The 13820-nt window shown below is 60.0% G+C and overlaps 3 protein-coding genes across 3 annotated transcripts; all 3 read left to right on the forward strand.

Annotated features, from left to right (window-relative positions):
- Window positions 1–190: 190 nt before the first annotated feature.
- Window positions 191–2716, forward strand: LMJF_27_1630 (conserved hypothetical protein; the record flags this gene model as incomplete). Its single annotated transcript, XM_003721923.1, has 1 exon — window positions 191–2716. One exon carries the CDS (start codon window positions 191–193, stop codon window positions 2714–2716), a length of 2526 nt encoding a protein of 841 aa, XP_003721971.1.
- A 1720-nt stretch (window positions 2717–4436) lies between these two features.
- LMJF_27_1640 (conserved hypothetical protein) lies at window positions 4437–7181 on the forward strand (the record flags this gene model as incomplete). Its single annotated transcript, XM_003721924.1, has 1 exon — window positions 4437–7181. The coding sequence occupies one exon, from the start codon at window positions 4437–4439 to the stop codon at window positions 7179–7181; it is 2745 nt and encodes a 914-aa protein (XP_003721972.1).
- A 2579-nt stretch (window positions 7182–9760) lies between these two features.
- Window positions 9761–13633, forward strand: LMJF_27_1650 (conserved hypothetical protein; the record flags this gene model as incomplete). The annotated part of the gene is made up of 1 exon (XM_003721925.1): window positions 9761–13633. One exon carries the CDS (start codon window positions 9761–9763, stop codon window positions 13631–13633), a length of 3873 nt encoding a protein of 1290 aa, XP_003721973.1.
- Between the last annotated feature and the right edge of the window lie 187 nt (window positions 13634–13820).

A 13820-nucleotide genomic window follows, 5' to 3' on the forward strand; every position in this document is an offset into this window, starting at 1 on the left:
TGGCTTCTCACATTCACTCGGCCTCATTTCATCCCTGCCACCTCGCCTCTTCCGCTCTCGCTCTCTCTTACACCGAACCGACGGCGCGGGTGCCTCCACTTGTATCCATGTTTAGTTTTGCTGGACGTGGACCCAGCAGCGCACTAGATTACGCGCACGTAGAGCATCTCAGCGACGAATCAACTCAATCATGTCAGCGACCGCTGTGCCAAAGGTGTTGGCCCCGCATCCTGCGAAACTAGCTTCCGATGTCTTCGTGGCGACGGCAGCTACCGCGGCCACCACGGCGGCGTCCGCTGCCTCTGGCAGCGCAGCAGCTGCCCCAGCTGCACCGATTGAGCTCGTCACCAAGGAGCTGCTTCAACTCGCTGAAGAGCTTCGCGTCGTCGTGCCACAGGGCACTTGGATGAGTCAAGGCAGCGAGAAGGAAATTAGAAAGCGATCTGACAAAGACGCTGTAGGTGCTCCGGCCATACCGAGTCGCCTACCCATCACGGTCCACTTCGAGGTTGCGCGGCACGCCATTCTGCGTCACCGCACCTCGGCGCACAAGAACTACGTCACAAAGGAGGCGAGCGAGGACAGCCGCGACCTGCGATCCGTCGACAACCCACTTTACGAGGTGATGCACGACGAGGTGGACACCGGCGTGCAGGCCGTACCACGGCGAACGGTGGCCTCGACGCAAACGCACCATGCCCGGCGCGTGAACGCGGTGGCGCAGGCGGAGCCGACAGTCGTGGACGCGTGTATCCGGCACCTGCCGCCGCCGAAGGAGGAGCAGCCGAACCTCTGCGCGTTTATGGAGAAGGTCCTCCCGCGCACTCTGCTCTGCTTGACGCAGAACTACCAGATTCCCATCTACACCGACGACTTTCGCAACTTCACCGAAGACGACGCCGTCATCGCCACGCATGACGAGTTGGTCCTGATCGAGAAAGCCAATTACGTCCACAGCTCCACGAAAGGGCGGAAGGTGAGCGGGGTGAGCTGGCGCAGCGGCCGGAAGCGCGATCACTTTGTCTGCGTCGCCTCGATCGGCTTGCAGACGTTGCCAGAGCGGCTGCAGGCGAATCGGCGATGTGAGAGCAGCGTCTCCCTTGTGTGGGACTTGAGCGACCCGATGCATCCCCGCTACTTGCTCGAGGCCCCAGAGGAGGTCCAGGTGCTCCACTTCCATCCATCGGAGCCCAACTTGGTTGCCGGCGGCTCCCTCAACGGCCAGGTTTTTCTCTGGGATCTCAGCAAGGCCGACGTCGCCAGCTTCTTTTCCAGTGCGAGACAGCACAAACAGAAGCAGAAATCCAACACGGCAGCGGCTGCCGCTGTGGACGGTGGTGGCGGGGAGACAGGAGAGTTTCGGGAGGTGGGCGAGGTGCCTCGCATGCCGGACAGCCTTAAGGGTGTTAGCCTCGAGGCCGACGGCGATGTTCAGGTGCCTTGTCTGCAGCCGTTTCAGCAGTCGCGCGTCGAGCTGTCGCACCAGGGCCCGGTGCATGACCTGCAGTGGCTGCCCGACAGCCTTGAGTTCGGCTTTGACGGCAAGCAGACGGTCGTGAAGGAGACCCACCAGTTTGTCACCATCAGCGAAGACGGCACGATGCTTGTGTGGGACACGCGCCCGCAGTATCTGCCGCAGGATAAACTGCGCAAGATAAAGCATCAAAGCCGCAGCGGCGGAGGCGAGCAGCCGTGGGTGCCGCTGCTGCGCTATCAGCTGACGAAGCCGGATGGCACAGGCGAGATGCCGGGTTTCCGCTTCTTCTTGAGCGGATGCACAGTGGATGAGGCCCCTTCCTATGCGGCTGCGGTCGCCAGCGCTGACGGCGAGCTTGGGTTCTGTTCCATGATCACTCAGCACGAGCGGCGATCCTCTATCGTCGTCCCCACCTTCGGGTACACGAAAGACACGCGGTTCGTGCGGTCGGTGGTGCCGGTGGCGCACGCCGGGCCCGTCTACTCCGTGCAACAGCACCCGACGATTGGCGACGTGTATCTGACCTGCGGTGATGGCTGCTTCAAGGTTTGGCGCTATGGGCTTCTCATGCCGCTGTACGAATGCCCGCAGAGGCTTGGGAGTGTCATGTGTGCGGCTTGGTCTCCAGCCCGCCCCGGGCTCATTATCATCGGCACGGGCAATGGCATGGTGGAAGTGTGGGACCTGCTCGACCGAAACCCCGAACCGATGCTGACACATCACTTAGTTCAGGATGCCATCACATCCATCGCCTTCCAGCCGTTGCCGCACCGCGTGACACGTCGGTACTCGCAGCAGCTGCTGCTCGGCACCAACCTCGGCTCTTTTCACTGGTACGTCCTGCCCCCGGCGTTGTCGCGCGCGTCCAGCGGAGAGAGGAAGTACATGCGCGCTATGCTTGAGCGTGAGACGCGGCGCGTCGCCTACTACGACTGGCGCTGGTCCGAGCGACAGTCTGAGATCGATCGCTTTGGTCTCCAAGGTGCAGCGGCACGGCTGCGCGGCACGATTGCGCAGACGGCGTCGAGCAGCGGAGTGGCTGGGGTGTCCGGGAAGGAGAAGAGTGAGCCGGATGACCCATTACTCGTCGAGCGTCGGCCAGACAAGGAGGCAGCGGACTCGAGAGATTTGGACAACCCGTACGCTCAGGACCCTCAGCGCGATGAGGAGTTCCTGGAGATGGTGGAGAAGCTGCATCAGAAGGAACTTGAACACATGGAGTTGGAGTCGGCCGCCTGAGTCGCTTGAAGCAGCCGTGTGGCGCGCCTCCTGACCTTCGCCGCAGACCCCCTTCCCCCGATGCTCGGCGACGGAGTCCGCACTTGCCTTTTCGTTTATCTTCTTGGTGTATCTCTGTGCGTCTGCGTGTGAGTGGCTGATGATGTCGGGGTATTCGTGTGGCTTCTGCCTCCCCACTACTGCGTGGGGGTTACCGCGGTGCGGCATGACAGTAGTGCGAAGCGTGCTGAGGTTTCCCGTCCATGTTCTTCCGCACCTCCACGCCGAAGTGCCCTCGTCGTGCTTTCTTCCATCTCTTCGCACCTTGGCGATTGTGTCTGCGCATTGCAGGTCTGCAGATGGCAGGACCGAGTGATACACCGCCCCAGTTGAATGTACATAGATCTTCTCCCTTTTCGCTTTATGTACGGCGCGGTGACGAGTGAAAGGAAGGATGCGGGTGCGAAGGTGTGTTTGCGTGCTTGTGTCTGATTGTGCGCGCCTGAGATGTAGTAAAAGGCCCACGGCTGCTGCTTGCCGTGCGACGACCTTGCTCACCTGCCCCGCTTCACCGCGCGTGTACCTTGTATTGCAGCGAAGAGAGAGCGGGTAGAGCAGGGAGAAGCTGAAAGGTTGCATGACCGTGCCACTCTCAAGCTTGCATGTAGTCTCAAAATAGACATGTGTTAGAATGAAGCGTGCTTTTGCCAGAGTCGCTCCACTAGTTTTGTCCTTCACCCGTGAGGTTATCCGAAAGGAGTGCTACTGCTGCGCTCGACCGCAGTCGGGTGGATCTCTGTGTGCTTGTCCGTTCCACCCACCTAGTCGTGTTTCGCCTCGCCCACACACGCGCCGTGACTTGGCGGTGGGAGCAGAACTCGGCGCAGCCTCCATGTCCACCGCCAACGCGCTACTCTGTCCACGGACTCAAGCGCATCTTGTCGTGTGCAGTGGTGGTTTTCGTTTTCGTGCCTGTACGGGTTTGCTGAGCTCGCTCTGTGTATTTGTCTCTGCCACTCTCACTCCCACTCTCTCTCTCTCCGGCACCCTCAACTCTTTTTTATCTTTCCTTTCACCGTTTGCGTTTCTTGGCTGATGCTCTCGCTGGGCCCTCGCTTCCCTTCCTCAACCGACTCCTCCATCGCTGTCACAGTCAATCTGCTCAGGTAACTGCTTGCATCCACACACACACACACACACATACACGCGCGCGTTTCTAAAATCTCACCCTTTTTCGTTTTTTTTTGTTGTTGTTGGAACCAATTCGTCGATTGTCGTCGTTGCTGTCCATCGAACAACCGAAAAAAAAAATTTCTAGCTGGGCCTTTTATCCCTGGTGTTCGCCTCTCGCACGTGTGTCTGCGCGTGCGCGTTTCTGTGTGTCTGTGTGTGTGCGGGCCCTCACCCACCTCCCCTGCCCCACCCCACACTCTCTCCGTGGCATGGTTGCTTCCATCACCACGGCCGCCACCAGTCCCTCTCCATCCCCTCCAATTCCTTTATTACTGTTGCGTCCTTTTTTGTTTTTCATATTTGGTTGTTTGGTTTGCCATTTCTCCTTGTGCGCTCTCTGTCTGTCGTCGCGCCTGTTGCCCCCCCCCAACACCTCTAAAGCACATAGTCTTAGTGCTCGAACCCTTCACTACCTCCACGCTCTCCGCTGCGTCTCTACCGCCATCACGATTGTGCTCACTCGATCGCCAAGCCCTGCCCTCGCACCCGCTGTCGCTCAATCTTCGCAATGTCAGGCTCGGAGGCGCTGAATCACACGCCGGACCGGTTTATATTCGTGCCGTTCCGCCTCGGCGAAAAGGACGTCCCGGACTGGTCGCTGTGCTCGCGGTACATTGCCACGTACCACTCGAGCAACAACACGACCTCCGTCGATGACGCCATCAAATCCATGGCGGCATACCACAACACGATCGTGAAGACGTGCACCCTCCATGAGTCGAAGCGGACGCCGAATGAGAGCTTCATCAAGCACACACTGCTGCGTTACTGCCGCCTGGTAGGGCAAGCTCAGGCCCATCTGCCGCTGCACAGCGGGCACGTGAGCAAAAACCTAAAGTTCGTCTGGTGTGACAGCTTCGATGAATCAACAAAGTATGAGAGCACGAATTCGAACTCGGAGCTGGTGAGCTGCGTGTACAACCTAGCCGCCTCGTACGTGTACGTAGCGGTGACGCAGGCGCACACAGGGTCCATGGATGATGTGAAGGAGGCGTACAAGCACTTCCAGAACGCTGCCGGCTACTACGAAATGGTCACCTCGATGCTGGATCGTCTGCCACCGGACCAGCTCACGAAGGGCGACATGAAGCGGCACTCACTGGCGATGCTCACGCGGCTGTGTCTCGCCCAGGCTCACCACTGCGCCTACCTCAAGGCAGAGGAGACAATGAAAGGAAAGCACGATGTGCTCTCCAAGATGGCCGCGGAGGCGGCGAAACAGTATGAGGACGTTCTCTCGTCCTTCAAGACCTCGGTATGGCTGACGAAGAAGGCTGCCAACGCGAAGGAGGTCGAGGCCCACCTCGATGCCAACGTCTGCATCTTCAAGGCACGCGCCCACCTTCACCTCGGCGTCAAGAATGAAGAAGGTGAGATGGGCGTGGCCATCGCGCACTACCGAAAGGCAAAGGCGCACCTATTGAAGCTGCCCCGCATGACGACGCAGTCGCTGACGGTGTGGGTCAACAGCATCGTCACCAGCGCCAACACCGCCGAGGACAAGGCGGAGAAAGCAAACACGTCCGTCTACTTCGCACGCATTCCGAAGGAAGTACCGGAGCCGGAGGGGTTGCCCCGCTCACTTGGCACCGCAACGGAGCACCCGAGTTTTGTGCGTTTTGTGTCGACGCGCGGCGAAGACCCCTTTTTCGGGATCGTTCCCGCGCACATCGCGAAGACAGTGAGCACCTGGCGCGAGAAGCAGCGCAACCTGGTCAATGTGTGCACCGCCGCCGCCGCCCACGCGCGCAAGAGCACGCAGACGAAGTTGCAGACACTGGGGGTGGTGGCGGCCATTCAGGCAATGTCTGGCGAGTTCGAGGGTCGCGGCCGCGTGCCGGAGCCGCTGCGCTCGAGCATTCTGAAGCTGCGCGAGGAGAACAAGAGCCCAAGTGGGGCCACCTACAGCGTGACCGACATCCTCATGAGCAACGTGAACACGTGCAGTGAAATGTACCAAGTCGCGGATAGCAAGCTGAAGGAGGTGAGCGCGGAGTTGGAGAAGGACAAGATGACAGATAGGCGCTATGTCGAGGCTTATGGGGAGAAGATGTGGCGTGCCGTGTACCCCGCCTCCGACCAAACACCAGACTACTGCACCATCTCGGCCGCCATCAGCGAGCACGAGAAGGGCCTGCAGCAGTGGTTAGTGACGCCGTTCAACGAGGCGAAGAAGACACTAGAGGAGAACATGCGCAACATCGCACGCCTGGACTGGCCGATCGCCGATTTGGACGCGCTGATGCCGTTCGTGGAGACCAAGGAGGCACGCCAGCAGTCAGGCAAGGTCATGGAGTTAGTGGCGAAGCTGAAGGAGTTAGTGGAGGCGAAGATGCGCATTGAGAGCGAGCAAGCGGCAGAGGAAAAAGTGCTGCACGATAAGCTGGAGTCTGACGACGTCGTTTTCGGCATTTCCTCCGTCGAGTCGACGCAGCGCAGCGCGATACTGGAGAAGGCCTCCAAAGACATCTCGGACGTGATCGAGAAGGTGAACGAAAAGGTGCGGCAAGAGCGGGAACTGGTTCCCAAGGTCGAGGAGCTGATGGAGCAGATTGGCACTCTACAGAGCACTGACCCTATCTCTGCAGAGGTTCAGAAGGTGTCTAACGGGCTCGAAAACGCTTGCTCCATCTATCAGGAACTCATGAAGGACTTTGCCAGCATGGTGCAGTACGGCTCCAAGGCCGTAGACGAAATCGAGGCCACTCTCAGAAACGCCAAGTCCTACACGATGAGTCGCGAGCTTCAGGCGCAGGAGGTGCAGAGCCGTCTGGATGAGCAGATCGCGGCAAAGATGAGCCAGATGCAAGATGCGGAGAGCCAAATCGCCGAATCGCGGCGGCGCCAAGAAATCCTACAGCAGCAGATTGCCTCGCTGGAGCAGCAAGTGGCGCAGCAGCCCGCATACCAGTACCCACCGTCGCCTCTGCTCCAGCAGCCACCTCAGCCACCGCAGCAGTCGCACCAGCCGCTGTACCAGCCGCCGCCACAGCAACATGAGTACCACCACATGGCCCCAGCACCGTCCGCGGCATACCAGTACCCTCCCCCGGCCATGCAGCTGCCACCGCTTCAGCAGGAGCCGCCTCTTCCGCCGTCGTACGATCAAGTCAGCACCATGGCCTCCGTACCAGTGGTGCAGCCGCCACCACCACCACCGCAGCAGACGAATGCGTACCAGTATCCACCGCCATCACTGCAGCAACCTGTCAACTCAGGCTGTCCCTCGTACAAGCCGCCATTTACACTGTAGACAGTGCATGCGCACGGAGCCTTCCCCCTCCCCCTCCCCCCTCCCCAACCTCCTCTGCCGCTAGCCACAAGCATGCATGCATGTGCACGCTCGGCTCACATGGTGCTGTGTGTGCCTTATTCGTCTCGCCCCTCGATACTTCCTTTGCGGTTTTCCTTTTTGTGCTCTCTCGTTCTTGATGATGCCGGTCACCTCAGTCTGTGGCATCACAGAGCCCAGTACCGACTCTTTGTGGAGAAGCCGAGCGGCCTGCGCAGCCTGCCGTCGGGGGTACGGGGTGGCGGACTCGTGGTGTCGGCGGACAGGTCGTTGCGGGGCCGTGCCGAAGAGACGTGCGGCCGTGGTGATCACGTGTGTGCCGGCTCACTACGCATCGTGTCGACCATTTCAACAGGTGTACACACCCGCCTGCTGTTTTTTTTGGCATTCGCGGCGTTGCGGTGATGTCGAGCGTCGCTCTGGGCTTAGCCTGCGGTGTACGTGGTGGCATTGCAGTGGGCTGGGTGGCGCCAAGCGGTGTTGGTTGGCCCTGCTGCTTGGGATAGCCGTGGTGCAGCAGAGGCAAGGTGGATCTGTGGTTGTGCGTGCGTATGCTCGCTGATTTGTTGGGAAGGGAGGGGGGGGCGCCTGGCATATCCGATGCACGTTGAAGAAGGCAAGCAAACAGAAAAGGAACGGTGTCTTAGTTCGAGATCGCCGGCCATCATTCAAGGGTAGGCGCCTGAGAGGATCACCGGTGAGGGTGGGGGTGGCATCGTCGCCTCTTGTGACCGTGGTCTTTTTCTCTGTTTTTGTTTGGGCGATCTCGTGAGGGGATGTCGCCGCCACCCCTCCCCATCCCACCACCACCAGTCAACTGGATCTCCGTCTCAGGCTGCAGATTCTGTGCGAGTGGTTGTGGGAATGTACGTGTATGTTTCTGAAGTCTTTGCGGCGGTGCACACATCGTTTTCAGCTCGTCAGCTGAAGTCACATCTCCTCTCTCTTTTTTTTTCGCCCTTCGCCATGACCGCGTGCTGCTCTGCCCTCCACACACACCTCGCCCCGTCTTTCTCTTCTCGCTTCACTGTCGATTGTGTGGTTGCTAGCGTTTTATTCATTGCAGTTCTGTGCGTCTGTGTCCTGTGCGCCCTCTCGCTGCTTTCTGCAGTTGCTGTTGTAGTTCTCACCCAAACGCCGCAAAGAAGCAGAGTCGAGTGCACGTCCCATACTGCAGCTTATTGAACGCTTCTTACTGTGACTATTTCTGCGTCCTTGGCGCGCTGCACCTCGGAGGCCTCATTTTATGTTGCTGCTATCACGCGTGCATCTGTGCGTGTGGCACACGCCCAAGAGTACATCTGCTGGCCAAGGGGAATGCGGGCGTTCTCGAGTGTCTGCTTGCTGCTAAACACACACACACACACATCCCGCTCTGCCCACCTTCCGTCTCTCGTGTGCCGCGTATGCATGTTCGCCTTTTCTTTGTTGTTGTTGCGGTTTGCGTGCTTGCTGTTAACATTGGCAGTCTTTGATGTATGCGAAGGGTCCCTTGACGCTCACACAACCATGTCTTCTGTGCACATCTGCTTGCGCGGCTAGTCATCGCGTCAAGACGAGCTCTTCGCATCTCCCACACCCTTGTTGTTGGCGTCTTTGTATGTATGTGTGTATGCGCTGACGTGTTCTCACTGCCCCTTGTCGCTCTTCTTCGTTCTCGGTGCTGGAGCGCCCTGCGCCATCACTCCTCGTGCTGTCCTTCTTATATCCATGTTACCGTTGGGGTGATGGGCTGGGGTGGAGTGAGCCCGCTGCGTTGTTGGCGTCATGTCTCTCTCTCTCTCTCTCCCGAGAGAGAGAGACAACGTGAATAAAGCAGGCAAATGTGTGCGTTGGTTTATGTTCACGTACGCTGCAGAGGCACACAACAGCTCCCCTCTGCTCCTCCTCCCTGTTTCGCTTTTTCATTTCTTGGCTAGTGGTGACGGCTGTGACTCTTTGTGAGCATGTGAGGGCATGCCCGATATTCACTCGTGTGTGCAGGCTGCGTCGCTCGCGCCTCTTCTCCTTCGAACGCGTGTTTCGCTTTCACTCTTCCCTGTTTACTCACTCACCGCCCTTCTCCTCGTCCTTTGACATTGCCTACTCGTGTGTCTTCTGCACGTGGTGCTCACGTCTCGCCGCAAGCGCTGTCATGTGAGAAACGGACAACGAACAAGACGAAAAGGCTCCTCGCCCCCTCCCCTCTCACACAGATACCGACACAGCCACACTCGCCCCCCTCCCCCTCGCTCTCTCCACTTCCCGATTCACAAAGGTCTGGCACAAGCACGGTCAGAGTGTGTGCCAAGCCTTTGTGAGGCAGTGCCTGGTGTAGAGCATCCCTGTAGAGTCACAGGAGGCGAGGCCCAAAATTATTGTGTTCTTCCACTCCGCCCCGTCCCGCCTCTGCTGATACGCCGCTCCCTTTCGAGTGTGAGAGCTGAAGCGAAGTTTGAAGCGCAGCCATACACGTCGCGCCATAGACTCACACGCATGCACGTGCGGTCACCCATAGTTTTAACAAGGATAAAGAGTGCCGTTGTTGCTTCCCATTGCTGATGAGCGCCACGGATCCGTACTCGCTGTCCCCGCAGAACGGTGTGGTGGAGGCGACACTCTTTCAACTGCTGTTTCCAGCTCACGTTTCCCCTGCTACCCGAGCTGCCGTGGGAAATGTTATCGCAGTGAAGACACTAAACGATAATTCTCCTGAGGGGATCGCTGGGGCACTTGTGGTGTCGTCTCCGTCTGCCTTCGAGCGAATTCGTGCATGGGAGACGATGCCCCACGGGCGTGCAGCGCGCTCGTTCCGTGGCACGAAACGCACTCAGTTTGACAACCGTGACGATCCCGCGCTGCTACACACTGTGCATGCGCAGCAGCGGCATGGCGTGTCTGCCGCGAAGGGTCCACGTGCGCGGCACTCCGCTCCAGTGGGGCCGGATCGCAGTACTGATGCAAGTGCTGACTTTAGTACAGTGCCGTTTTCGCTGCGTTTGCGAGAAGTTGAGCGGCGATTTCGGGAACAGATGAAAGTGCACCGCGGTCTGACGGCCGCGTCCCGCCAAGTCGATATCGTGGAGCGTTCTGTTCAGCTGTTTCAAGCAGAGCGGCGCACGCGAGCGTTCGCGCAGGCACTTGCAGAGCGTCAAGACGCCATCTGGGCCCGTGTGTGGCCTGGTGGCTCCCTTCCGAAGACGGAGGACACTGAAGCGACTGCGCATCGTCAAGCGGCAGCATCGGCTCGTGTTGCGCCCATGCCGGCCTCGCGCCGTAGCGACAGCTCTGCGACACCTTCGGCCAGCACCGCTATCTCACCCCCGCCCCCCGCGTCCCCGACGGGCTTCTTGCTCAAGGATATCCTAGACACCTACTCAAAGCCGCGTGAGCTTCGAGAGGCTAGCGGCGGCAGCCGAAGTGCGGCGGCTGCCGCTCCTGCTGCATCAAAGGCGACGAAGATGCCAAAAGGAGTCCCACTCGCCCCGGCACGAGAGGCGCAGAGGACTGTAGCTGGGGTAGAAATTTTCCGCCCTGAGAAAACACCGAAACATTACACTGTCATCCGCTACGTCGAGGCAAGGTCCAAACACGCCGCAGCCACACACAACGCTGTCGACCGCCAGGGCACCTCGCCATCCTCGGCTGTCGCCCCTGCCACCGCGGCAGCGGTGTCCGCAGCGTCCTCGAAAGACGCTGCACGGGGGGAAGTGAAAGAGGACTCCACGCAAGCGTTCTCCAGCGTTGTGAGCGAGGTGCACCAAGCGGACGAAGAAGGCGGAGGCAAAGCCTCCGATCAGAGCAGCGCCAGCGTCGCCGATGAAGCCGCGTCGATGAATGACACGTACGACACGGACACGTTCGACTCGCACGTCTCCAGTGGAACAGCTGTGGATGCTTCGATAAGCAAGGCGAAGAGCTCTGTCGTGAGCAGCATGATTCCTACGGTGGAAGCGACGTCATCTTCCCTCACGCAGAGCATCACCTCTGAAGAGGTCGAAAGCGGAGCTGCTGGGCGTCCGCTGAGGTGCAACCGCCGTGACGGTGGTAAGAGGAGCGGCGCCTCCGTGGCCGATGACGAGGGCGCAACACCCTTTGCCGAAACCTTGCAAGCTTTCTTGGACGCCTGTCGGAGCGTCTCGGCTGCCTCTGCTCGACTGCTCCAGTCCCCGTATATTCGAGAGAGCAGCCATGATGCTGGTCAAGGCAGGCAACACACCCCGAATCCGGCCAAAATAGATGCCCCGCGTTCAGCCCCGAAGGCAGTGGGGGATGCTGCATCATGTGTTACCGCGAAGGCAGCCACTGGTGCAGATGTCTCTCCAGCTGCTTGGCGTGACGCCCTGCTCCGGCAGCTACGCAACATACGTCGCCTTCAGCGCTTTCGTGAACACCTGCTCCGCCACCTGAAGCGCATTGATTTGCAGCGGCAGACTCACTGCAATGCGACACGACTGCTGCGGGAAACGCAAGCCCTCGCCAAAGTACGCCGTAAACTGCTCTCCAGCTCCAGAGTCGGGGGCGAAGCATCCTTGGGGAGCATGCTGCGTCACGTGAAGGGCGTCTCCACGGGAACAGGTGGGCGGAGGGGCCCGCGCCGCGGTGGCGGTAGGCATGGCTACGGTGCCCCGCGGCAACAGCATTCCCTGCCGTCGTGGCTGAGAACGAGTGTCGTGAGCGACGCCGACACAATATCGGATGTGGTGCTCACCGACATGAACAGCAGCGTCGGCGAAGACATCATTTCAGCTGACTCCGGCGTAGTGGAGGAGGAGATGCGGCATGGCAGCGATCAAAGCGAGACGTTCGTCTCGGACAGCATCGTCCAGGAAGAGGTAGTCAGCTGGGATGGGGCCTCCCGACACAGCGAGGTGGCCAGCGGTGGTACCGTCTTGACCGAAGTGTCGAGGAGCCAGGGGGGCGACGGTGACCCCTCTTACGGCAGCGACTCCTTCGAAGCAGCGAGTAACTCAGACGCCGCGGGGCGCTCTGCGTGGACTGCGCGGTCTGGTATGGTGGCTGAAGTCCGCCTAGACGAGATCGAGGAGGAACTCGCAAACCGATTAGCCGAAATATCGTCGGATGCCATCTCCGAAGGGAGCTCGATTCCATCCGAGGTGGAAGAACTTGTTGACCTGCTCCCCTCCTCACTCATCCCAAGCGAAGTCGAAGACGACGACGCGAGCCCGCAAGGCAGCTCTGCAGCCACCATGGGCTCCTACATTGCCACTGACATGAGCAGCTCCGCGGCAGGCTTGCAGGGACAGCAACGACGCATGTACGTTGGTGCAAAGGGCTCTACCGCGTGGTACGCAGCTGCCGGAGAAGGGGCAGCGGGTGGTGTCAGCGGGGCGCTGACGGATCACAAGGCGTACATTCGCGACTCCCCTGGCTCTAGTGTGTACAGCGTGCCGGAGGACGCCGATGTGGACACATCTATGCCGCAATCCACAGACGTCCGCTCGGAAGGCGCCCGAGACTCGGTGCCGAGGACGAGTGGAAGGGTAGCGGACCTTGATGCGGCAGCATCCCTCGCGGCGGCGAACGAGAAGCGTATTCGTGGAAGGGCCAGCCCGACCCCCTCGACCAAGAGCGACGGGAGCAGCAGTAGCTCTGAGGATGCCTTGACAATGTTGGAGGTGGACATGACCCTTACGAAGGGGCGTCGGCACCACGCGCTACGCTGCGCCTCTGATGTGCCGACGTTTGAGCAGCTCTACAGCCCATCCATGCCCCCGCTGGATGAAGGGCCACTGACGGGAAGCGGCAACCCCAGCACCACCAGCTCTGCCGGCAGCGGCCGGTCCTCCAAACCAGATCGACGGAAAGGTGGATCTGCCCACAGTGTCGGCATAGGGTGGTCGAACACCGCAGTCTCGTCCCTTCACGAACGAGGCGCAGCGTACCTCGTGCACTATCCGACCGCGCGGATGGAGGCCGGCACACAGGCGGAGATGCGAGCTGTGGGCACCCACCCCACGGCCATATGTGCTGCTTCAGGGATGAGAGCGACATATCCGACCGACGACTACGTTGCGCAGGGTGCGTGGAAGGCGCGTCAGCTACATCTCTTGCGGCAGCTGCGATCACCCATTGTGGATGACTCGGAGGACACGGCCAAGAACTCAGCGGAGGCCACCGACAACCCGAGTCGCGCTTTTGAGCAGCGGCATCGTCCGCCGAAGGACAAGGCCGATGCCGTGCTCGACGCCGCCGAAGCTGCGGCGCGTGAGGAGTGGGCACAACACTGGGGTGTCGTGGAGTCGCTGCTGCAGACACGTTTTTCCGCGTCATCCTGCATCGGTAGAGGCGAGCCACCGTCATCCTCGCGTCGCACAGGAAAGGTCCTCCTACAGCGCTTCCCGTCGGATTCAACGTCACCTACTCGGGACGCTTCTCAGTCGAGTGTGCCGGTGTCCTCTGCATCACGCTGAGCGAGCTGGCGCCTCTCCCTCCTTCGGAGAGGTCAGAAGCCGCACGTAGCTCGCCATTGCAGTTCTGGCGAAGTCTTGTCATGGGCATGCCTCTTGTTGCTTGCTTGTATGACGGTGGCGCGCGCTGGGGCGAAACCGGAGAAGGAGGGCGCTGATCAGTCTGTGGACTGGAACGGATCCATGCGAG

This window comes from Leishmania major, chromosome 27 (genome assembly GCF_000002725.2).
Source record: "Leishmania major strain Friedlin complete genome, chromosome 27".
In the NCBI taxonomy this organism is placed as follows: domain Eukaryota; phylum Euglenozoa; class Kinetoplastea; order Trypanosomatida; family Trypanosomatidae; genus Leishmania; species Leishmania major.